Below are 24,785 nucleotides of genomic sequence, written 5' to 3' on the forward strand. Positions count from 1 at the left end.
TGCAAAAAGAGCCATAAGAATTATAAATCTATCAAAATATACAGAGCCAACTCATTCACTATTCATTAAATCAAATACAATGAAATTCTACGACTTAGTTGAATTTAAAATTGCACAAATAATGTATAAAGTACACAACAAACTACTCTGCCACAGTACTCAGAAGCTGATTGAAATGAGAGAGAGTCCTTATAACAGGGGTACAAGTGTCTACCAAAAAAGAAATAAAACAAGAACAAATATTAAGCAAAGGTATGTTTCTGTAAAAGGTGTTAATTTGTGGAATGAATTAGGAACTGACCTGAAAAGATACCAGTCACTTGCTGAATTAAAAAAATTGTTTAAAAGCAAAGTAAAAAAAAAAAAAAACTTAAATCAGACATGAGCTGTTAAAAATGTATATATGCTGTCATTTCTTTGGATGTATCAGTATGAGTGTAATGAAAAAAATGTTGTAGCGATTATTTGGGTTGCCATAATGGTTTATGAGAAATTTAGACGGTACTGAGGGGAGTTGTAATTTCCTCAGCAACCTCTGGGGCACCACGTTGACTTTGCTTATTTGTAGGAGCAAAATAAACGATAAAAATCCTATTATCAAGTATTCATAATCTGAAGTTGCTACTTTAGTTAATCATGGAGTTATTTGCTTTCATAAGAGAATTACTAATCCACTCAGTAAACACAAATGATTCGGCAGAAATTGAATTTCTAGACAACAAATTTATTTATTAAACACACATATATCAGTCACAGCCTAACCTATTAATTAAACGGAATAAAAATGTGAATCAAAGATAAAAAGAAAACTTGCAACCTAACTAACTAAGATAAAAAAAAAGTAGATGAAAAAGGTAGATGGGGGGATAAAGATGGAAACGTTTGACCTGTCAATTATTTTATGTTTGAATAAAAGCGTTGCACCAGTAGTATATGGTCAGATTGCAATGCAGGCGCAACTCACGGTCTAGTTCAGTCGCACGGGAGAGAGAGAGAGACACGCGCCTCGAGCCTCGGTTGAATGCTGGAATGAATGCTGCACCCGGTCTCCGGCTGCTGGTCAGGTGCACGCGCGGCGCTTCCGTGCGCATGAAGCAGACTTGGTCAGCTTTTGGGATAGTATTTGATAATTTTTGGATCAGAATTGACAAGCCAGATTCTTCATTTATCATTCTGAACACATTTCAAACATTACCGCGATTATAAAGTTATTGAATCCGCTAAGCTTACTAATTAGCTAAACTTGGGTGGCTACAGACATTACACACATCATTCGTTTAAGATAGACATAAAGGTTGTGTACAAAGATAAACAACACGAGTTACTTGATGTCAGTCAAGTACATAAAGTCCGTGTATGTCCCGAATTATGTAGACTTCAGATTAATTAGGAGCGGTAGGATTCTTGAGGAAAACCGATAGTGACCGTTGGAGGGCACTGTTGTACTATACAACTTCCAAGGGGCATTGTTTCCCCAAAAAAACACATGGCTAATTCCTGTGGATAGGCCAGACCATAAAAGAGGGTAGGCACATAAAATGGAAAAATTGAGGGTGACGGGCAACATTCGTTACAATGTATATATGAGGATATGATTCATAAATGTATTATGGTATATGCCTATGAATTTCATGCACATATGTTGCTGGCAAATGTACGAAAGTCAAAGTGCACTTGTATACATGACCAAGTTTATACATTTTTCTTTTATTGCAATACATTAACCTATTATTGTATTCATAATTAAATAAGTCAAAACATGCGAATTAGGGGTAGGACTAGATAAGTTTTCAACTTCTTCCTATTCCCTTTTGAATATGTAAACTGTGACTAATGATGCTTTAATATGTATTTTTTCTTCTTTTAAATCTTTTTTTTTGCTACTTGTTTATATGTTCAATAAACAAATCAATCAACTTTTGCTTCTCTGCGCAGATACACTTACGGAAAACCAGTTGTTGGCTCAGTCAAGGCAGTGTTTTGTAGGAATGCTTTTCACTTTTACTGGCATTCCACAATGGCGTCAATCATCTGCAAGACAGATCAACTGACAGTGAGTCATTGCCAATAAACTACTATTGTATGTTTCTCCATGTAAATCAATTGCAGTAGTCTAAAAGTGACACTCTTCCAGACCGATAGCAGTGGCTGTGCTACACGATTGGTGAACATGACATATTTTGCCCTCAACAAGAGTACGTATGACGATAGTTTTGTGGTGGATGCTGAACTGGAGGAGTATGGCACAGGTCAGCTGGTAAAAAGTTTTTCCCACCCTCATGTTACCGGTACGACTTGCCTGTTTGTAATTTATAATCATCTCGTTCCCATTTAGGGGTGATCCTGAAAGGTACAGGGCAGACAAGCTTCAGTGCCCGTATCAGAACCGTCACTTTTGAAGATGTACCTCAATCATACAAGCCTGGCATCCCATTTGAGGGAAAGGTAGTCACTCTTTTATAAGTGTTGTGAAAGCCACTATAAAACCATATTTAACCAATGAGACAAAGGATAAACTGCACTTAAAAGCAGTTGAAGTACCATCAAGTCCAGAGATGTTTGGACTGTGTTTTCATGAACACACCACTGTAATAGAATTGAATGACAGTAATTGTGTGATTTAATTTCAAAAGGTTTGCTTCTTAACTTTTGTCTTCAGTAATGAAAACCTAAACTTGAATTTCTCCTCTGGGAATCAGTAAAGGATGATCTTATTTTGAAAGAATTGTATGGCTGTTGACGTATACGACATTTCTTTACTTTCAAAATATCTTTACTTGCACATCATTTGATCATAAAAATAACTGATCTCAATCCAATAGAGCAGGGGTGGGCAATTCCAGTCCTTGAGGGCCGGAGTCCTGCAGGGTTTAGAGGTTTCCTTCCTCCAACACATCTAATTTCAATGAACAGTATCGCTATCAGCACTTTAACAAATTTCTGTAAAAACTACAGTAAAAAATTACAGCATTTTCTTGTTTTTTAATTTTACAGTATTTAACTGTATACAGCAATGCAATATGGGTAAAACAAAGTGCATTATGGGTAAAAACAAAGTACAGTAATTTGCTGTATAATTTGTGGTTTACAGCAGCTATGTTTTGGCACTTATATTTGTGGATTACAAGACGGATTAGCACATCTGCCTTCCAGTGCTAAGGGCGTGAGATCAAGTCCGGGCTTTGGCTGTCCTGGGTGGGGCTTGCATGTTCTCCCTGTGCCTGCGTGGGTTTTCTCTGAGTGCTCTGGTCTCCTCCCACATTCCAAAGACATGCATTGCCGGTTAATTTAGCGCTCTAAATTGTCCCTAGGTGTGATTGTGATTCTGTGTTTGGATGGTTGTTTGTCTGTGTGCCCTGCAATTGGCTGGCAGCCCGTTCAGGGTGTACCCCGCCTACTGCCCAAAGCCGGCTGGGATAGACTCCAGCAACTCTTTTAATGAATAAGTGGTTAAGAAAATGGATGGATGGATTTTACAACGACATACTAAAGTTGCCAGTAAATTCCTGTAAATTACTTAGAATACAAGAAACGGTTGTAAACTAGATTACAGTGAATTGCTGTAAAAGTAAATACAGTAAGTAACTGTAATTTATCTACAGTAAATACTTGTAAAAATAAAACAGTAATGTACTGAGATTTTACAAGAATTAGTTGGCAACTTTTTTGCCAGTTATTTCATGTAAATTCTACTGTCAATTCATTACAGTGAGGCTTATGCAGAGCTTGCTGATGAGCTGATCATATGAATCAAGTATGTTGGAGAAGGGAAACATCCCAAACCTGCAGGACTGCAGTCTTCTAGGACCGGGTTTGCCCACCCTTTTTTAGTTTTAGGTTGAAGTATTAAATATTTATAATTTCATCCAAATGCTTTTGTAACCCTAGAAATTGATTAATTTAAATCTTTATTTCAAACGTAACATAAAAATATAAACTAAAAAAAAGAAGGTAAAGTAAGAAAATACATCTATCATCATTAATATGCTTGAAAAGGAGTAGGAAGAAGCAAAATACTTGTTTAAAAGTTAAAAGAAAATAGCTCTACCCTGATTACAACAACAGCAATTCCTTTATACCATATTGTGAAAAACCTCTAAAAGGTGAAAATCTAAAATTCAGTCACATATTAATTGTTTAAAATCCATAGTGGTGCTTTTTTGATTTTACTGGCATTGTGAGTCAATGCAAATTGAAATACTTAGCCGTTTTTGTTTGATTTTTAGTTTTACAAATTCACATAGAGGGGATGATGCAACATGAAGAGTCTAATTGTTCAATTATACATTATTATTGCAAGTTTCTAGAGGAGGTAGTTGATTAAAAAAAATTAAAGTAAGATGGTGATGCTGCAGTTGACGCTTTTTGCAGTTCATCATGGTCTCCTACTATCATTCGCAAGGATGCCACCCAAGAAAATAAAATACTAACCAGGCCAAAACCATACTTGACCACTTCTCTAATATGATTTTGTTGACATGCTTGAAGAAAATCTTAAATGGCTAACATTTTTGTCCTCATTCATCTTGTTTGCAGGTGAAAATGACTGGTCCAGACAAAAAACCTGTGGCTAATGAGCCTGTGTACTTATTCGCCCCGGACTCAGTCAACTTAACACTCATCACAAACACAAAAGGTGTGGCTTTGTTTTCACTGAACACCAGCAACTGGAGAGACCATGTGAATCTTAAGGTTTGTGACAGAGGGATTTTTAAGCCACTGTGGTTTATACTAGAGACATTTATTTGTTTATTTATTTATTTATTGATTGATTATTTTATTGATTTTTATTTTTATAACCAACATTGTCAGAGGCTAAATATGCTTGGCTAAACACAAATAAAAACAAATGTATCTCTGTTATCGTTAGTGTGTCAAAAAATACACTAAAATATGCAAAGCCAATTACTAAAAAAATTAATCTGTTATCTAGTTAGTGATGTGCATTGATCTCTAGGTTTGGGTAGGCACGCAATCGTAAATTGAGACGCACACACCAATTACAAATTTGTTTGTCGGCAGGCGAGTGTACAACTTATCCGAGGGAGACCATATTTTCATTTCACACAGCCCGACCTCGAGATACTTAAATGATACCCAATTTACTCCAAGATGCCATACATTCAAACTATTTTAACACACAATGTTGTTAGCCAATTTTTTGCTCCGCAATCGACTTTTTATTTATTTATATTTTTTATAACATTTTGGGGTGAGCGGGGTTCGTATCCATCGCCTCCGGTGCGGCAGCTCAACACTTTGCCACTCAGCTAAAGTTCTGTGCCACCGTCACAGCCTACGACAGTATTCAAACGCTAAGTGAGGTACGTAAGCTGACCTGTGGGTCTGCCGTTCGCGGTAAACACGGTGCAAAGCACTTCGCCTCCCATTTGCTGCACAGCAAAAAATTGACAATTTCATTAATTTATAAAACCCGCCCAGATGCCCAGAAAGGATGTAATCAAATGGATATCTCCCTGTAAAACAGTCTACCGTAATTCCTCACAAAATCAAGCTCGCAATACCAAACACCATGTAAAGTGAAACAGCCAGTTAATCAAAGCACATCCACAAAGCCAATCTTTCCTTTTGCATCATTCTTTGTGAAAAGTACGAATAACTCTTTGTCCCTTACTTTGCTGAAGATCCGGTACCTAAGTTGTTGATCTCTCATCCTTCAAAAGCAGATGTTTTTCCTCAAAAGAAAGGTGTGAAATTAGTTTGATATTCTCCAGGGTGGCATCATCTTATCGCCCCAGTGTTCAGTGTGTTTTGAATTCACGAATGCACTGTGCGAATGTACGTATTATTACGTGATACAGTGACGTAAAAAGACAGCGTAGCGTTCTGCCTATTTGTGTAAAGGACTTTTATACTTGGACACTGAATACGCATGCACGAACAAACACCGGAAGGAGCTGGTAAAGACATCGTAGCTGTGTGCCTTCAGCAGAAGAATTCTGCAGCATCTGTGCCTGCAGGCCAGAAGAAGTAATGAGTCATTTTTAATTGTGCTATGAAAATCACTAACTTGTCAGTTTCAAACCTATATCAATGAATTTAATTTTTTTAAACACACACACACACCCACACACACACATATATATATTTATATAAATTAACAACATTGACTTCCAGACCAGAAAAGTCCTTTTAGTCCGTTCGTTTGGTCCGGACCAAAAGCGTACTTTATTTTTTTCATTTGGTGTGGTTCATATTCACACTGTGCTTTTTGAAAATTGACTATATTGCGCAATTACGTTGACCTGCGTGACAATCTGTGCTCCCACTGGACAAAAATGACACATAACAAAACCCGAAAATAGAGGAAAATGTAAAATTCCGACATGCTGCATTACTGCTCTGCATATATGTGGCATTATTAGATTCAAGATATTTGCGAACGTCAAGAGCAGCTGATTCAACGGAGGTTCCGCGACGCTGTTTCTAATTTTGGAACAGCGTCGTCGATTGCTTTCAGTAACCCGAAGGAGCCCTTGCGCTCCGTGTGCCCTGGCCCACAACATGCTGACAGCAGCGTGGCTAAACAGAATACGGAGGATTATGAATACATTTAGCACAATAATTACTACAGAGCAATATCGCAGCCTCAAAAAGTGGGTCTCGGTCCACTTGTTTGGTCCGCACCAGGATTCGTTTGTGTGTATTCAAATCTGCACAAAAGGTCCAGATCAGCGTGGGAAACGAACTCTTATTTGTTTAAAGCGGACCAAAGAGTGCAGAATACACCCTAAGAAACTTTGCAACTGAAATGATTATGTAATTGTATAGCAGACACAGCAGTTGCTCTGATTCTATTTAATTTACGTCACATGGTGTTTTGTGGAAAACACTACTTCACCTTTATATTTTTATGCAGGATCGTGAGTGGTCGGCGGCAACAATGAATACACAGAGACTTGATATACTTTTGCTAGAATAACTGTGTCTTTTATTCCCCGCATATAGCAATCAACATTTATACTGTGCTAGGATAATCGTACGTTTATCCCCCGCAAACAGTAATCAACACCTGCGCTGTGCTAGAATGATTATACCTTTCATTCCCCGCAAACAGCAACAATCACGACTCGATTTGCTAGAATTATTGTACATTTTATTCCCCGCAAACAGCAATCAATACACTACAACGTTAAGCAGCATAATATGATCATCATCAGCGCTTACCTTGACACTAGACCGGGGAGCCTGCGGTCCGGGTGAAGCAAGCTGCAACAACGGCTGGGCAATCGTACGTGTTCCACAGCTGACTCCGTCCGGACCGTGTGCCGCTCCGTTTTTTATTCGTTAGCAAAAAGTTGTGAGCGTGAGAAACCGGGCTGTCCAAGCCCTCTCCCAGACACTCTCGAAAACATGTTTGCGAAGCAGGGAAGGCTGTAGTATAAACAAGGAAGAGTTCCCAGGCTGATCCCGCCCTTTATTTACAAATTGTTGGGCACCTGGATTCGTACAACAGTTCAGGACAACAACATATCCTTATATAAGAGGTTTCATGAGGACATATCAAACCATGGTTATTTTTCCCTTCACATGGTCTCCTGGCCACTCGGATAAATAAAGAAATTACGCTGAAAACAACATAAGGAAAATGAGATCTTGAATCACTGCTGCGTATTGGATGAAAACTATATTAGAAAGATAGAAGTTATCATAAGCTATCTAAGTTGACTCGGCTGACCCTACATTCAAAGTTGCAACTGGCTTAGAGCTCCACCTTTGTCTTGTTTTTATGTTTACAGGCCAAGTCCAAACTGGTGGATGAAGATAAGCCGTATGTTCTAGATACGCGGAGACCAGAGTACAGGATAGCCTACCATGACGTTTCTGCCTTCTACTCCAAGAGTCGTAGTTTTCTGAAGCTCATGCAGGTCAGTGGGAAGATCTCCTGTGACAAAGATGCCACGGTACGAGCTCAGTACATCATCCAGGGACAAGAGCTCAAGAAGGGACAGGAGACATTAGACTTTTTCTATTTGGTGAGTCCAATTTTTCTCAATATTGACAACTTCTGTCTGTATTAGAAATTGTATCACTGTGTGTAAGAAGCACACTGAATATGCAAGTTTCAAATGTTTATGTGGGTAAAGTGATACTTGACTTTGCTGATTGTATAGTGTGTGTACTTCGTAGGTGATGTCCAAAGGAGCAATTGTACAGCATGGCCGTCTCCCAGTGGCTGTCAAAGTGGGTGCAGGTAATCTCATTTAATTTTAATGTATTTAATTATGCTTGTGTGGGTTGTCACAAGGTACGCTGGATTCCTTTCACCTTCAAAAGATGTGTGGTATTTTCATCAAAAACGGGGTGTCAATACAATACAATTTTCCTCTGAGGTCCGCATACAGGAAAATCAAAGGATGCAAGGACCACCTTGTAATTGTTTGACTTGAATATATTAGGCATGCTAAAACCAGTCAAACAAAAAATTATCTATCGTTTTTAAACTACATTATAGTAATTTTGAAAGATTGCTACATCACAGGCAAATACTTTGGGTGGTTTTGGGATATCATGTAGCCCTTTATCCCATCTGAATGGATCTGGCCCTGCATGGAGCAACAGCCGAATCACAAGAAGTAAAACAAGAGCAATCTGCAGCAGGCAAATAATCTTCAGAGCAGTTACTTCAGGATTATTAGTGAGATACACTCACAAAGAGGAGTTTGACACCCCAAAACATTTTGCTTCTGAAATTGATTTTTTTCTTTATACCATTATCATGAGAGTAATTTTGTTATTTTGATTTTAGTATTATTTAGTTATTTTATCTATATTCTGTTTTGTGTTGTGGAAACAGTTTACTTGGTTTAAATCTATTGATTGGATGTTTAATTGTCAGTCAAACATGTTTTCCAATCTAATTTCATTATGTCAAAACCATTATAGTAATATTTTTGCCTGATTGAAAATATTGTTGATTTCATTCTTCATTTGTTGTCTTGGTCTTACTTATGTCAGAGAACGAAGGGGAGGCGACCATACCCCTCAATCCAGTGATAGACCTGGCACCCTTTGCACAGGTTGTAGTTTACACTGTGTTGCCTGGCGGCGAGGCTGTGGCGGACAGCCAGGACTTCCCCATCCAGCTGTGTCTCAAGAACAAGGTTGTAACAAGTGATTTTCAAATAAACCTGGATTTGTTGCCACTGACCTCTGGTTGTCTTTCGTACAGGTTTCCCTTAAGTTCTCGTCCCTCCAGGAGCTTCCAGCAGAGAAAACCATATTGAAACTCCAAGCTCAGCCTGGCTCTTTGTGCTCTGTTAGAGCCATTGACCAGAGCGTCCTGTTGCTGCAGGCAGAGAAGGAACTCAATGTTGGCTATGTAAGATAAGTTCACCTTAACACCAAAACACGCCTCACTCCTTGTATATAATTTCTAAAAATACCAATAAAACACTTTGATTTTATTTAGGATGGCACAGTAGTCAAGTTGCCTCACAACAAGAAGGTTCAGGGTTGAAATCTGTTCACTGTGGCCTTTCTGTATGACATTTACATGCTTCCCTCTGCCTTTAAAACAGCATTTACACAGGCATTAGAGCAGTGGTGTCAAACGTATTGGCCCGCGGGCCGGATCAGGCCCTGTTTTGTGGAAAACACTACTTCACCTTTATATTTTTATGCAGGATCGTGAGTGGTCGGCGGCAACAATGAATACACAGAAACTTGATATGCTTTTGCTCGAATAACTGTGTCTTTTATACCCCGCATATAGCAATCAACATTTATACTGTGCTAGGATAATCGTACGTTTTATCCCCCGCAAACAGTAATCAACACCTGCGCTGTGCTAGAATGATTATACCTTTCATTCCCCGCAAACAGCAACAATCACGACTCGATTTGCTAGAATTATTGTACCTTTTATTCCCCGCAAACAGCAATAATCACAACTTGCTTTGCTAGAATTATTGTATCTTTTATTCCCCGCAAACAGCAATCAATACACTACAATGTTAAGCAGCATAATATGATCATCATCAGCGCTTACCTTGACACTAGACCGGGGAGCCTACGGTCCGAGTGAAGCAAGCTGCAACAACGGCTGGGCAATCGTACGTGTTCCACAGTCCGGACCGTGTGCCACTCCGTCTTTTATTCGTTAGCAAAAAGTTGTGAGCGTGAGAAACCGGGCTGTCCAAGCCCTCTCCCAGACACTCTCGAAAACCTGTTTGCGAAGCAGGGAAGGCTGTAGTATAAACAAGGAAGCGTTCCCAGGCTGATCCCGCCCTTTATTTACAAATTGTTGGCACCTGGATTCGTACAACAGTTCAGGACGACAACATATCCTTATATAAGAGGTTACATGAGGACATATCAAATCATGTTTTTTTCCCCCTTCAGGCCCATAGAGGGGTTTAATCGGGCTGATTTTGTAAAATTCAAAAATAAGTATTTCCAGACCAATTAATCAGCTGGCCACAATCAAAACACATACATTTGTAATTTCGCAAGCAATTCTTAGATGAGCAATGCAACTTGTACGAAAAATTGCCTTGCATGTCATTATTTTACGCACAACCTAAAGTAACGGTTTGTTGGGAGAAAAAAAACATAGACCAAATTAAATCATAAATCAAGCTGAATATGTCACAAATTCAACTACTGGTAACACAAACACATCTGACAAGGATTAATATCCTTATAACTTCATTAACTGCGTCACACAATGCATTATGGGAACGATATATATCCAAAACAGGTAGATATAACATGCCTGTAACTCATATGGACAAAGTGTTGCCGTGTCCAATATGCATGAATTTGTGTTTGTTTTTTTTTGTTTTTTTTTACAATATGTTTATAGTTGAGCCCCACAATTTATGGCTGACCAGCAAATCTGCGTATAATTGACGCACAATTATTTAAAAGTTATATACCATGATTTTACCACTTGGTTATATATTCTTCCCTTGTAGGTCTATGTGGCCCCTTATCTAATATGAGTTTGACACCCCTGCAGTATTGAGTATTGTGTTGCCATCCATCCATCCATCCATCCATCCATCCATCTTCTATATGTACTGATAATATTGTGTTTAACTCTGTGTAGGTGTACAATCAGCTGCCTCTTCAGAAGTTATCGGGATACTCGCATCAGGTTGACGACTTTGAGCCATATCCCTGCTTTCCTGAGCCCATGCCAGAACCCGAACCTGAGATGTTGGTGGATGAGGAGGAAGTTGAGGAACGGCGGCGCAAGCGCTCATTTTACTTTGGACCAACTAATCATAAGGATGATGTTTTCAGCATCTTTAAAGTAAGGACTTGATTATTAAGTAGGCTACTGATATTGACTGACCTGCTTTATTTTTTTCGGGCATGTGCCTATCGATCATGGCATGATAGTAGGGATGTCCTGATCCGATCACGTGATTGGAAATGGTAAGCCAAAAGAAAGAAAAAACTTCTGAAATAGCCTAAGTCTGCCATGGCTGATATGCAGCCGCCTCACTGAATGGCATTAGAGTTGAGAGAGCAACAGACAGGTTAGCAAATGTGACACATCTCTATACGTAACTTCAACAACAAGCTAACAAGCAAGGTTGTTCTCCACTGGTTACATTTAACAAGGTCATAAATCAATAGTGTCATTTGTAGATGAAAGAAGTCACACGTAGCCACAAACTAGAGTTGTGCTTGAAAGTTTACATACAAATGGTGAGTAAAAGGCTTAATGCCCATAAAATCAAAAATACTGTGGCATTTTTTTAAATATTTTCAGAAGTTTAAATTAACATGAGTAGAGATGTGCATATCTATTTGGTGACGATTCATAGCATTTTTGTGTTATTAAGTGGCATTTAGCTTTTGCACATTTACATTTGTGCTCATAAATGTACATACCCCAAGGGTATATAAACTTTAAAGCACTACTGTACTTAGCTGCGTGGACTTTTTAGCCTGCAAAAGCCCATAAATAATCATGTAAATGTATTGTTTACCATTAGATAAAACAGAGGTGTCAAATCCAGGTCTGGAAAGTAAAAATCCAACCATAGTTTGGAGTTTGTTTCACAGCAATATTTTCACGTATTTCAGAGCCACAAATATATCTGTGATTTTCATGTGTTTTTTATGTTGTGTGGGCATTTATCGTCACTTATCATTTGTAAATATTCAGTTCAGCTTGTGAATTATGTTGAATCTGCGTTTGTGGATCAACAGTCACACAATTATTTTTTAAACAAACGTCATGCAAAATGTTTCAAGACATTCATACACATATGTATATATATATATATATATATGTATGTGGGGCATATTCTCCCGTTTCTTACGCGCCTTCCTTATAAGGCACCTCAAATGCGCGGCAATTCTCCTGTCTCAGCTTCTGACACACCCACTCTGCGTAACTGAGGAAAACTCACGCAGCAACCAAAGAGGTGTGACCCATTGAATTGTGAGGAGGCCTGCAATTCCCGGATCGTGGAGTTTTCCTGAGACATGTGAATTCAATAGAGATCCATTTGGAATATATTTCACACATTTCACACTTCAAATGTGACTTGCATATGGATCCGGTGTCGGTACCAGATGTGATCGGCCTTCCAGATTGACAGCTTAATATGATGTCACACTACAGGATTGGTAGGAAGTTATCCAGTTGACATTGAAATGTTGGTAAGAAAATATTAAAGATGTAATTTAAATAACAAGATGTATGGACTGAAATTGTAAAAACGTAAATAAAACTAAGAATATAAAAGCAGGATACGTTAAGTATATAATATAAATAATAAATGAGATAAAAAATAAATAAATATAAAAAGATGGAGATACAATAGCACATAAATGCAACAACTAAAACAAATATTATTTAAAAGATATACATTTAAATTAATTTACAGAGATGGGACAAATATTGTCAGTTTAGATTGCTAATATGTTCCTATTATCATTAAGACTGTTTTTGTGATGCATTGTGAACAGCTTAAAAAAATAATAAAAAATAGTGGAAACATCTGACTCGCGCATTTTGTTTACCGGTAAGCAGCGCTGCTGTACTGACGTCATCAGCAGGCGCAAAGGCCACCGATACGATCTGGCAGCCCGATCACATCTGGTACCGACACCGGAAGTTATACTGATCGTACCCAAACTCCCCAGTGACGTGCGCGCAGCTCATCTAATGGGCTACTTTTAAGCAGCATGCGTTTTTTGTATTCAGTATTACATAAATAAAATTAAAGTAATTTAATCAGAGAACTGTGCTCATGACTGAATACATATTTGGCGCTGTTCCATTACTGTAGTTGAAAACGAGTGAGCGCCTTGTTGTGTGAATTTCACGACCAGCATATGTCAATTAAAATAAATGTTTAAAAATCGAGGTCACAATTGCCACTATTAGAATGACTGTAGTTATTATGAGCTCTGTTTTTAGACAAACTCCAAGCCACTATTGCACGAGTCAGCAGCCGCCCGGCGTGACGCGGTCGTCACCAGAGGAGCACGGTAGCAGTTAATTTAATCAAAAGGTGCAATATGATGTTTGACCTTCAAGAGGCGCTAGTCCTGCAGCCTCCTGAATGCGCAAGAGGAAAGATGCTTAGTCTCAGGGAGAATATGCACACTGCTACATTTGACAGGGGACGCCCTCATTAAAATATCGCTCCCCCCAGAGTACGTACAGGTCATGAAGGTGCGTAACTGACATAATTAAGTCAATGGGTGAATCTGCGCAGCAAAAGAAGTGCAGCAGCGCACCATTTTTGATTTAACCACTCCGTAGAATATGCTCCATATGAATGAGAGAGAGAGAGTTACTTCTCCTTCTGAGACTTCTTCTTTCTGGTCTTGGTGGTGGTCTTTCAGCGTCATTGATGAAGTTAAGGTCATCCACTTTCCCCATTTAGTGTAGCATTCAGCCTTTACTGAAGTTAAACCTGCCCCTGGCCAGGCTTGATTTGCAGTAAATCTTAATTTAGACCTTGATTAGTTCTAGTCTTTTTTCAAGACAGGGGATTATTTAACTCTAGACTACTAGGACTAGTCTGAGACTATTTGAATCCATATCTAATTCAAGTCAAACTATTCCAATAAATCCTGAGTTAAAATGTGAATTAATCTAGACTATGTTTAATTCCTGTACAGGGTTTATGTTAAACTAAGATGTTTAAGAATTTCTGTTCCAACATTACTTTTGCCAGTGCACAAAACAAGCTCCATAAAGTCGCCACTATCCAGAGATGAATGTTTTGTGACTTGACAAATGTATCTCTCTTTTTCAGGAGATTGGAGTCAAAATTGTGACAAATTCTGATGTGAAGAAACCCTTTGACTGCCGAATACCTAAAATCGAGGCTTTCTATGGTATGTTTGCTACAGTATATTCTTTAATCCTCCACTGTACCGTGATTTTGAAGCAGCAGCCGGTTGCAGATTTTTCATTGGAACACTTCTATTTTTGTTCACAAATTCCACCACTCTAGCGTGGTATCAAACTGGAGCCTAGTATTGTTTTTAATGAATTTTATTCTTCTAAAGAGCTCTGCCTTGCTGTGCAAGGGCACAACGTTTTTTATTCCTTTGACTGCAGAAATGGACAGCCACCATTTTCCAGTACAAAAAGTACAAATGAAAATAGAGGTTTACTGTATTTAAATTTATCACTGATAGTGTGCTCTGTTGATACAAATGTAATGACAGTGAGTGTTTTCTAAAAGCTGATTAAAGTTGATTCCTATTAAAGGTAAATTCTCATGTCTTCGTAGAAGATGACTTAGATTCTCCAGTTTCCATGGCCTTCAATGTGATGAGGAACTCTGATGTCAGAGAGAAAACTATGGAGAAGAAAAAGGAGACCGTTCGGACATTCTTCCCAGAAACATGGATCTGGGACCTAGTTTCTGTTGGGTAAACATGTTCAGATGGCAGATAATCAAAACTCTGTGTTGTTTGAACTGAAGTCAACCTGCTAATTTGCCTACTGTGCTTGTGTGTGTATAGTGACAAGGGTACAGTGAATGTAGAGAAGACGGTCCCAGACACCATCACCAAGTGGGCCGCTGGAGCTTTCTGCGTCTCCTCTGTGGGGTTTGGTGTGGCGCCCACCACTGCACTGACGGCCTTCCAGCCCTTCTTCGTCAGTCTCACGCTGCCCTACTCTGTCATCCGTGGGGAAGTGTTTACTCTAAAAGCCACTGTCTTCAACTATCTCGCCAAGTGCATTATGGTAAATGTCAGTGAGTCATGAAAGAAATAATTGCTTCCTGATACTGGCAATGTTTGTGTTTGTGTCTGCAGGTGAACGTTACACTGGCTCAGTCTGACACGTATACCTTCAGAAGCTGTGACGACTGCCAATACAGCGTGTGTCTATGCAGTGAGGAGAGCAGAACATTCACTTGGATTGTCACTCCAAATACCCTTGGTAAGAACTACATCGCTACATCACTTGGACTGAATAGTTTAGCAATTTTTAATTAATTATTTATTTATTTTGTTAAATATTAAGCGATTATTACGGTAGTCATAAGCCCTTAGTGGACATTTTGTCACCACTGCTGTATACCAGTTAATTTTTTAGTTGTATACCACAAAAGAACCATATCCAAATCCTCCCAACTTCCCTCATTGAGTGTCCAGACTAAACATAACCCAAAGCTCTACCCCAGGTTTGAACATTTACGTCTTACCATCTTGCTTTCAGAATGCCTTGCTACTGACAAGAATATTGGCACCGGCTCATGTGGATGATGTCAACTTGTGCCAGCTAAGCTAGCTGTAGCTATCTAAGAATGTTGAGTATGGTGTGAGAGCTGAAGATGGTTGAAATTTTGCGAATTTTAATTTGACCCACCTTGTTTTTTAGCCTTCAACTTAAGAAATGCAAAATTTACATCTTTAATACTTCCACATTTAGCTCCACAGTTGTCCAAGCTTCAATTTAGACTTTAGTGTCTCCAAGGGGAAATGATTTTCGACGCAGACAATGTACATTTGACAGAAAAAATGTACAAGACAATAACAAATAGCGGGGCTACTGTTAAACATTTTTATGGCTAAGGGAATCAGGCTCCTTCCGAATCGAGCCTTCCTGCACATAGCCTAAGTGTGTTATACCTCCGTCCTAAAGACAGAGAGAGACGTGAGTCAGAGTTCCACCTTCCTTACATATCACGCACCGATGTACTATTTAAACACCATATTAACAATAAAGATTTAAAAACTAGCGACTGGGATAAAAGTTCGTTTTGCGGTTGATACGCATAGTCATCATCGTCGTAGTGTAATTAGGTCATAATTATGGCGCGCGTGCGTGTGTGTGTGTGTGTTTGTGGCAAGGTTATTTGGGTCTAAATCTGTAAATGTTGCCTTCATAAGCGTTATTTGTCCGCTTTTTCCCCATTTCACACTTTACAGCTCACCACCCATCCGCGCCCATCCATCCAAACATCTATCTATCTATCTATCTGTCTATCTATCTATCTATCTATCTATCTATCTATCTATCTATCTATCTATCTATCTATCTATCTATCTATCTATCTATCTATCTATCTATCTATCTATCTATCTATCTATCTATCTATCTATCTATCTATCTATCTATCTATCTATCTATCTATCTATCTCTACCCCTGCAAATAGTTGGGGTCCACTGTTACTGTCAAAGTTACATTATTTTAATAGTATGGTGATTGGATTACGTTAATAACTACATTGTTTTAACAGGTAACTAGAAACTGTATCAGAAGAATACAATTTAAAAGTAAGCCTCCCAACCCTGCATATATAGCATAACATGACCATGTATAGATAGATATTTTATTATACATTGATACTGTCTTTTAAGTCTGCTTGATTTTTATCACTCAAAATGCATCAAATTTATGTTTTCAATTATGAAAAAAAAAATTGCATTCCCAATTACCCTCCTAGAGCAGTCGTATACTTGTCACATTTTTCCTCCCTGATTAATGCCTAAATATTTTGTTTTTTAAAGAATCAGTGTGCGCCCTACTGCCCTGCAAAAAATTAATTTGACTGAAAAATGTGTTTGTTTAAACTGACTGCGGTCAATTAACACAAATTTTGCAGGGCAGTAGGGCGCACACTGATTCTTTTTAACTAATAATATTTAGGCATTAATCAGGGAGGAAAAATGTGACATGGAGGGTAATTGGGAATGCAAAAAAATATAAAATATTTCATAATTAAAAACATCAATTTGACGCATTTTGAGTGATTAAAAATCAAGCAGACATATATATATATATATATATATATATATATATATATATATATATATGTAAATGAGAGAGAAATGTGTTCCAAACTGTAAATTGAATGGGAATGACAATGTGAAACAAAAACTAGATTGATGTATTTGGAAAACTAGCTGGCATGAAGACTTTTAATTGCTTCCATCAAGCAGCGATGCAGACAAGGCTGTGCTGAGTGTAAAATCGTGCTGCTCCGTCTCCTCTTAGAGGCGTGCTGACAATCACTTGTACTAACATGTCAGGTAGCATCACTGATGAAACACTTGGAAACCTCTCCCTCGGGGGCTGATCTGTACTTGGCCTCAGTGAGAAAAATTTTGGGCTGTGAAAGACAAGGAGGGGGTGGGAGATAATTTGGTATGAAGAGAGCGTGTATTATAAGGAAACAAATGGGGATTAATGACAGCGAATAAGACTGGAATCTAGGCGAGAAAGTGAATTCTGATGTGGTGGGGGAGATAAACCCTAAAAATAAATTAGTCCGGAAAGCTGTTCACGGTAAATCTATGGAAGGCTGGACTGAAGACGCATTCTGTTTGTTTGCACACAGGCAAGGTCGACGTGAAGGTGAGTGCCGAGGCCCTGAAGACCAACTTGCTGTGTGGCAATGAGGTAGCTTCTGTCCCAGACGTGGGCCGTATTGACACTGTGGTCCGCAGCCTGCTGGTGGAGGTCAGTGCCTGTCAGATGCAACATGCTGTACACGACTAGGTTGACATAAATCAGCAGATGGGATTGTCATTTCAAACCGTCTCAAGTGGGGTGAAGTGATGGTGATTGTAAGGGGCATGTGACTGTCATGGTCCATAGGAAATATAATTTTGGAGCATTAAAGTGACTGTATAATCTTTTGGTGGTGAACTAATAATTCATTAAATTTAAAACCAACTATTGATTTCAATAATATGCCCAAATATATCGAATCAACGTAAACAATTTTTTTTTATCGTATTAGGTCTAGTAATCACTAATTATATTACATGGCTGGGAGCCTCAACTTACAAGAGGCTAACCTATGGGAAGAGATTTGTCAAAAAAATATTCACACAAATATATGTGTGATTTTCACATGTGTTTTTGAGATCCACAAATACAACCGTGATTTTCACGTGTTTTTCAGATCTACAAATATACCCGCAATTTTCACGTCTTTTTTAATCTTGTGTGTGCATTTTCCATGACTTTTGCTTGCAAGTTGTCAAAAATGCGTTTGTGGATTGTTGCGCTCGCGCATTTTTTTTTTTTTAGACAAACCTCACGCTGTTTCGAGATATTCACACACACAAGCTCTCACATGTGTTTAAGGCCCTTTACTCCGCCGTCCACGGGGAGGCAATGTTACTGTCTCCATTGAACGGGAATGTTCTCGTTCAAAATTGGATAATGAAAAACAGAAATTGAGTCTTTATCTGATCTTTTATTATGTGTTTATTTTGTACAAGTCGGGAAGCAAAATGTGACTTTAGTTTGTTTCTCTTGAACTTGTTTTGTTGCCACTAGAAAGACTCTTCTTTTGCTGATTTTTTCTTCTTCTACGCCACTAAAGCAGCAGCGGCTAAAGAAGAAGAATGTCTTTTGAGTTAAGCTAAAACGAGCTTGAGGGAAACAATTTAAGATTACAATTTGTTTAACGACTTTTGTAAAATTAACACATAATAGAGGATCAGATAACGACTCGATTTCTGTTTTTCAATGTCCAATTTTAAACAAGAAACGTCTCGTTCCCGTTCAATGGAGACAGTAAAAAGTAAAAAGTCATGGAAAATGCATACAATATTAAAAAAGAAGAAAATCACGGATATATTTGTGGATCTGAAAAACACGTGAAAATTACAAATATGTTTGTGGATTTGAAAAACACGTGAAAATCGCGCAAATATCTGTGGATCTGAAAAAATTTGAAAATCACAGATGTATTTGTGGATCTCAAAAACACGTGTGAAAATCACAAATGTATTTGTGTGATTATTTTTTAATAAATCTCTCCTCATAGCTAAAATGTTTCGCTGATCTTGGATGCCCAAAGGACAACTTCGTGGACATAGTTGGCCCTGGTGGTGCTTACAATCTAGTGTCAAACCCAATGGGTCAACCGCTGCTTACCTTCCACAGCTGCGGCTTGCAGGTAGTCATCGCTGACTCCCGTGATTCAGGCTCGAGTCGCTTGTCACCTTATGCTTTGCTCTTGTAAGCTTTTACTAGCATTTTTTTTAATAGCTTCTCCTGCTAGCTGCTCTTGTTAGCCACTCTAGCTTATGGCTCCGACTAACTCCCGCTAGCCGCTCTTGTTAGCTGCTCCGGCTAAATCTGGCTCGCTTGGTGTTTCACTGGGCTTCACAGCGGCTGCCAAGTCGCCGTCGCTCACAGAGATGCTCGTTTGCTCACGCAAATTAAGAATTGGTGTAGACTTGTGAAATGTGGTCAGTCTGAGCCACCATAGTGTGCATGCTTCGAAATGCACGTACTTTGGTTGCATTCTATAATATAGCGAGATCGAGTGGTCGTCACTTATTACACACTGTCACTTTAAAGTGAGCTTTTATGTCTCATGGTCCTAAATCCTCTTCGAAATTTGTTGTATCTACGTCATTGTGGTGCAAATAATTTTTTCCCAGGTCCATACTGTGTTCTCTTTTAAAAGCTCGGGAGAGCTCTCGAGAGCACGACGTGGGGGAGAGTGACTCTCCTGATCGCATGTTGTTTCTTTTGGATCGCTACAAGGCTTACTTCGCTTTCTTTATACTTGTTTCGCATTGCTCGGCAGTGAGCAAGTGGCCATTCTATGTCACTACGCAGAATGTGTTGCCACGTAAAGAACAATGGCGGTGTAGGCTACATACAAATAAAGTTTCTACAAAATGCATTAAACTGGAAATTAGTTTTGAAAAATGAATCGGATAGTCATGTCATGTCAACAACCAGATAAATCATATGGAGCAAAATTGTCATTACATTCGGGGTTCCTTTTAAAGGAAAACACTTTGGCCTTGTTTCCCCCCCTCCCTCTTTCTTCATGTCTCCTTTCTTTTTCCCATCTAAAAAACTTGGGGTGCTACTTAGCGTACCACCAGGCTTCCCGTTCCCATTGGTCATTGTTATATTTCCTGTTTCTTGGACAGGTTGTGACTGTGAAGAAAAATTCCTTGTGTGTTTTTACATACTTGCCCAATAAATCTAATTCTGATCCCTCGCAACACCCCTTTGCATTGGCCTTGGTAGTAGTCAGCTTTGAGGCTGTATAAACACAATGCATAATTGCATTAAACACGGAACTCGAAACAAGGTCGTAGAAGATTTATAAATCTTCTATAAACAATGAACCTTGTTAATAGGGCTGTCTCTGGTTTGTTGTGTAGTGTAGTTCATTCCAGTTGAAAATGTTGTGTTGGTTTCTCTTGTAGGCTGAAGGAACGCCTCAGTCAGTCAGTCACAACGCGCTCCTCTGTCCTGCAGGTATGTTTACATCTATAACTTGTTTGGAAAATCTTGCTAAACACAGTTTTGGAGTTCTTCGTTTTACTCACATGATCGTTTGATGGATTCATATTGTTTTGTTACTGTAATTTTTTCACAAAATACCAAAAAATAAGGTTTGTCATGATCAGGGTTATTATAGTTTTGGAATTTTCATTATAGTTAGTTTAGGTCTGTCTGTATTTGGTGCAAGCTCATTTCTAAAGTTTTTGATTAACTTTGATGAACTTTGGTAGTAATTGATATGTATTCAATCATTTCTTCACATTAAATAATCAGGAGAATCCTCACGTTAAAGAAGAACACACAATTCCCATTATAATAAACAAAGCCTTGAAGATTCAATTAAACTTGTTCAGATGCTTTTATCACAGTCGAGTTTCATCAGATATGAAGGCAATTTGCTCTTTGTATGCACAGTCACAACATGTAACGGCAAAGCACAAATGCAGGTTTTGCGAGTGGCAGTGGTTTCAATTTATTACAGAAAATCCCTTTTAATATGGTTTTATCAGATTATTTATCATCTTGTCCTTTTTTGGCTCCAGAAGAAATTTAAGATTTTATAATGAAACTTTACATCTTAAGCAAATCCTAGTTTGTGAAACTTTTAAAAATTCATTGTTATCTTTACCTTAGAAATTGAAATCAGTTTTACTCTGCGGCACCTAAAAAAAAAAAAAAAAATCACATTACAAATAAACAGATTAGAATAACCATGTGAATGTATTATTTTGAAAGTGAAAGTGTTCAATGGTGAGTTCTCATAGATTCTTTCAGGTCCTATGAGACTAAATTGTGGATATTTAATACCAAAGCCCAACCGGGCAGCATGTGTCAAAGGTAAATGATGACACACACTTTTTGCATACTTTTTGTTGCCAGAGGGACCAGTGGAAAAGAAAATCTCTCTTCTGATGCCAGAGATGTTTGTTGCTGGATCTGCCAGAGCCACTGTCTCTGTGCTTGGTAAAAAAATAAAAATAAAAAATAAATCTCTCAGACATCATTTTCAGAGAACTCCTCTTCATCGGACCTTCCCTAATGAGATCCTTTTCCTGAAGGTGACCTAATGGGCCGAGCCATGAAGAACCTGGACAAACTCCTGGCAATGCCATATGGCTGTGGCGAGCAGAACATGTTGCTCTTTGCTCCCAACATCTTCATTCTCAACTACCTGAAAAGCACAGGTCAACTGACTGATGAGATTCTGGACAGGGCCACGCGCTTCCTCGAGAGCGGTGAGTCGTCATTCGCAACATTGAAGAGGGGCTCACAGAAAAAGACTGTAACAAAATGGATCAACATATAAGACAGTAAAAAAAAAAAAGAGTCATCATCAAAACTGACAAAATGACAGCTTGTACCTGCGGAACTCCAATTTGCATAAACCCCACCCCTATTTCCCTATGAAAGGGCATCCGTTTGATGCATCTCAGCCAATGCGCGGAGGTATAAAATTGCAAGAGGTGGCCCTAAACTTTCTTCATTCGTTTTTTTATCTTATTTTCAAAAGGTTTGTATCATCTAGAAGCTTGCTCAACACAGAAACTGACAAAATATGATAATAATGTTAATCATTTTTCATTAATTCCAAAGTAAAACTAGAGCTGCAGGCATCAATGGGGTAGATGCCACGGAATTCCGACTTCCGGGTTTACACATCAGCGCCGTTTCCGGCCACTGCTGGCCGCGTTCCAACACTCGCAACCCCAACCCTGCGCCCCCTAACCGCGCGCTCCCGTTCATTGGCGGGAGGGCGTCTCGGCTATTTGAAATGCTTCGGACACTGAGACAGAAACTACACACTCGCGGTCTCGCACCCGTTGACGGGACCGCGCAACCGAGGGGCACAAAGGTGGAATCGTAAGTACTGGGACGCGGCCCACACGTCGCAAACCGGAAACAGAAACAAAGTTGATGGGTGAAAACTTGGAAGTCGGAAGTCCCGCCTCCTCTGTGGCCTATACTCCATAAAGGGCCCTTGCAGCCTGGGCCACTTTGGGGTACTTGCATGTTGGGGTACTGGCACATTGAATTTTTTGAAAATGGGAAAATAAACCTTTACATATGGATGTTTTTTGTTTTTCAGTGCAATAAAAAGTTTCGATTTTAGTTTTCATTCATTTAGATATGACGCACCCACAGATTCAATTCAAGTCAATTGAATAAAATCTGTGGGAGGAGTTCTTAATGTGATCTCTATAATAGGCCAAAATAGAGCAACATTTAAAAGTAAATCTAAAATGATGGACTTCCTGTTGGCAAGAGAATTATTTTGTAGGTTTTGGGCAGTTTCATACACCTCTAACTTTTTGTAGATCTAACAACCGGGGATGCTTTTTTGAAAATTTATAGGGGGCGTTAGTGAGCCAAATAAAAAATATTATTTTGCCTGGCCTGATGTGTGTGCAAGTTTCATGAGTTTTCATCCATGTTTCTTTCTTCTTCTTTTTTTGACAAACAATGCGTTGCCACGGCAACAGAGTTTCACGAAAAATCACTTAATTTGTGTTTCAACATAATGAAGGCCTACTCTTCTGAGCAAATAGGAGGTAGATCTGGTTTACTTGCTACGAAAATAAACCCCATTAAGGATTAAACCATGTAATTCCTTTAACCAGTAGGTGGCCTTACCACTATGATAAAAGAATACGTTTGTAGCAGGGTTAGAACGTTTTTTGAAATCCGTTAAAACAGTTCAGTTTAATCAGTGTAATAGTTTGATTGGGTCCGTCTTTCCGTTTGGTCCTTTCACATAAGTTAAAAAAAAAAAAAAAAAATTCTCACTTCCTGTTTATTTTACCAAGATACTTTTTTGTAGGTCTTGGTCTCCTTCATATGCCTCCAACTTTTTGTGAATCTTGGTAAAACATATGGCTGCTTCATTAAAAGTTTCTAGAGAGCGCTACTGAGCCTCTTTTTTTTTTTATGCGAGTGGCCCAATGGGTTTTTCCGATTGCACAGAATGAACTCGCACGATGTCCTTGTTGAGTGACAACTTTCAACATACAGGCAGTGGCGGATAAACTCAACGGGGTATCTGACGTGGGTATTTGTGCATGTGTGTGTTCCAGGATACCAAAGGGAGCTCACCTATAAACATGACGATGGCTCCTACAGCGCCTTCGGAAAGAGTGATGCGTCTGGCAACACCTGGTCAGTTGCAAAGCATTGGTGGAAATCAGTGATGGTGCTTTGTGGAAACTGAAAATGATTGCCATTGGGGGGGGGGGGTGAATGAAACGTCTCAGTTGTGGAAACAATTTTGAGTACTGTGGAGGTAAAAAGTGCAAAACAATTGAAAACCCATTTACCATCCCAACATTTAAAAAAATCCATTCCACAGACAATCAGTCACCATCTTAAAATATTTTAAAGTCTTCATTGTTTCTCTTTGCCATCACTAGTACCTTTGTGGTGGTATCACTCAAAGAAAAAGAAGCACAGCTAAACAGCTGCGAGTTCACCCTTTCACTGAATTGATTGATTGCGAGACCTATGGATGCCTCATGTGAACTTGATTTCACCCCCGAGTTTTTGGGTGACTTACAAGTAGACATTACATTACAGTTGGGCTTATGTTGTGTGTATGAAGGTTTGTGGACACCTCGGCAGTTAAGTACAGTTACTGAATCACTCCGATTTTTTTTTTAGGAGTGTTTTAATTTAAAGTGCCAAGAGTTGCTGTTGTTACATTGCGGCTAGTGATGAATTCATCTGCCAGTATTTCACTTTTAATTTACTGTCACAAAAATATGTATAGTGAATTTGAGCCTGTCACTGATGTCGCATTAAAACCTTGATGATGATCTGAAAAGACCAAAAATACCAGAATAAATGACGTAACACACAATATAGTGCAGTTGCATCAGATGTTATGGAACATTTTAAAGTACTTAGTGCTTTGTTATACGGTGACTTTATATCACACTTAATTTGATACGAGACTAAAAATGGCAGCCAAGTCAGGAGTATACATCTTTCTGTTTTTGGCACCAGAATATATTGTAGCCATTTACATTATGAGGAAGCTGCCAGAAAATGTTAATATTTGCT

At 38.7% G+C, this 24,785-nt stretch overlaps 1 protein-coding gene across 2 annotated transcripts in view; it reads left to right on the plus strand.

The window, feature by feature from the left end:
• Positions 1–24,785, plus strand: part of a2m1 (alpha-2-macroglobulin 1) — a 48,139-nt gene that overhangs the window by 12,061 nt on the left and 11,293 nt on the right. The window contains exons 8-26 of one of the 2 annotated variants that reach the window (XM_086079961.1): positions 1,936–2,053; positions 2,135–2,249; positions 2,336–2,445; positions 4,537–4,692; positions 7,761–7,997; positions 8,152–8,215; positions 8,980–9,125; positions 9,194–9,343; positions 11,075–11,281; positions 14,256–14,337; positions 14,739–14,880; positions 14,974–15,199; positions 15,271–15,397; positions 17,803–17,924; positions 19,246–19,377; positions 20,654–20,705; positions 21,612–21,695; positions 21,791–21,967; positions 23,804–23,885. In XM_086079961.1, the coding sequence (XP_085936087.1) occupies positions 1,936–2,053; positions 2,135–2,249; positions 2,336–2,445; positions 4,537–4,692; positions 7,761–7,997; positions 8,152–8,215; positions 8,980–9,125; positions 9,194–9,343; positions 11,075–11,281; positions 14,256–14,337; positions 14,739–14,880; positions 14,974–15,199; positions 15,271–15,397; positions 17,803–17,924; positions 19,246–19,377; positions 20,654–20,705; positions 21,612–21,695; positions 21,791–21,967; positions 23,804–23,885 (2,529 nt within the window). The remainder of the gene's footprint in view (positions 1–1,935; positions 2,054–2,134; positions 2,250–2,335; positions 2,446–4,536; positions 4,693–7,760; positions 7,998–8,151; positions 8,216–8,979; positions 9,126–9,193; positions 9,344–11,074; positions 11,282–14,255; positions 14,338–14,738; positions 14,881–14,973; positions 15,200–15,270; positions 15,398–17,802; positions 17,925–19,245; positions 19,378–20,653; positions 20,706–21,611; positions 21,696–21,790; positions 21,968–23,803; positions 23,886–24,785) is intronic. The other variant, XM_086079962.1, reaches the window with a different exon arrangement.

This window comes from Leptonotus elevatus, chromosome 7 (assembly GCF_054856555.1).
Source record: "Leptonotus elevatus isolate MCC_2025b chromosome 7, RoL_Lele_1.0, whole genome shotgun sequence".
Taxonomy (NCBI): Eukaryota; Metazoa; Chordata; class Actinopteri; order Syngnathiformes; family Syngnathidae; genus Leptonotus; species Leptonotus elevatus.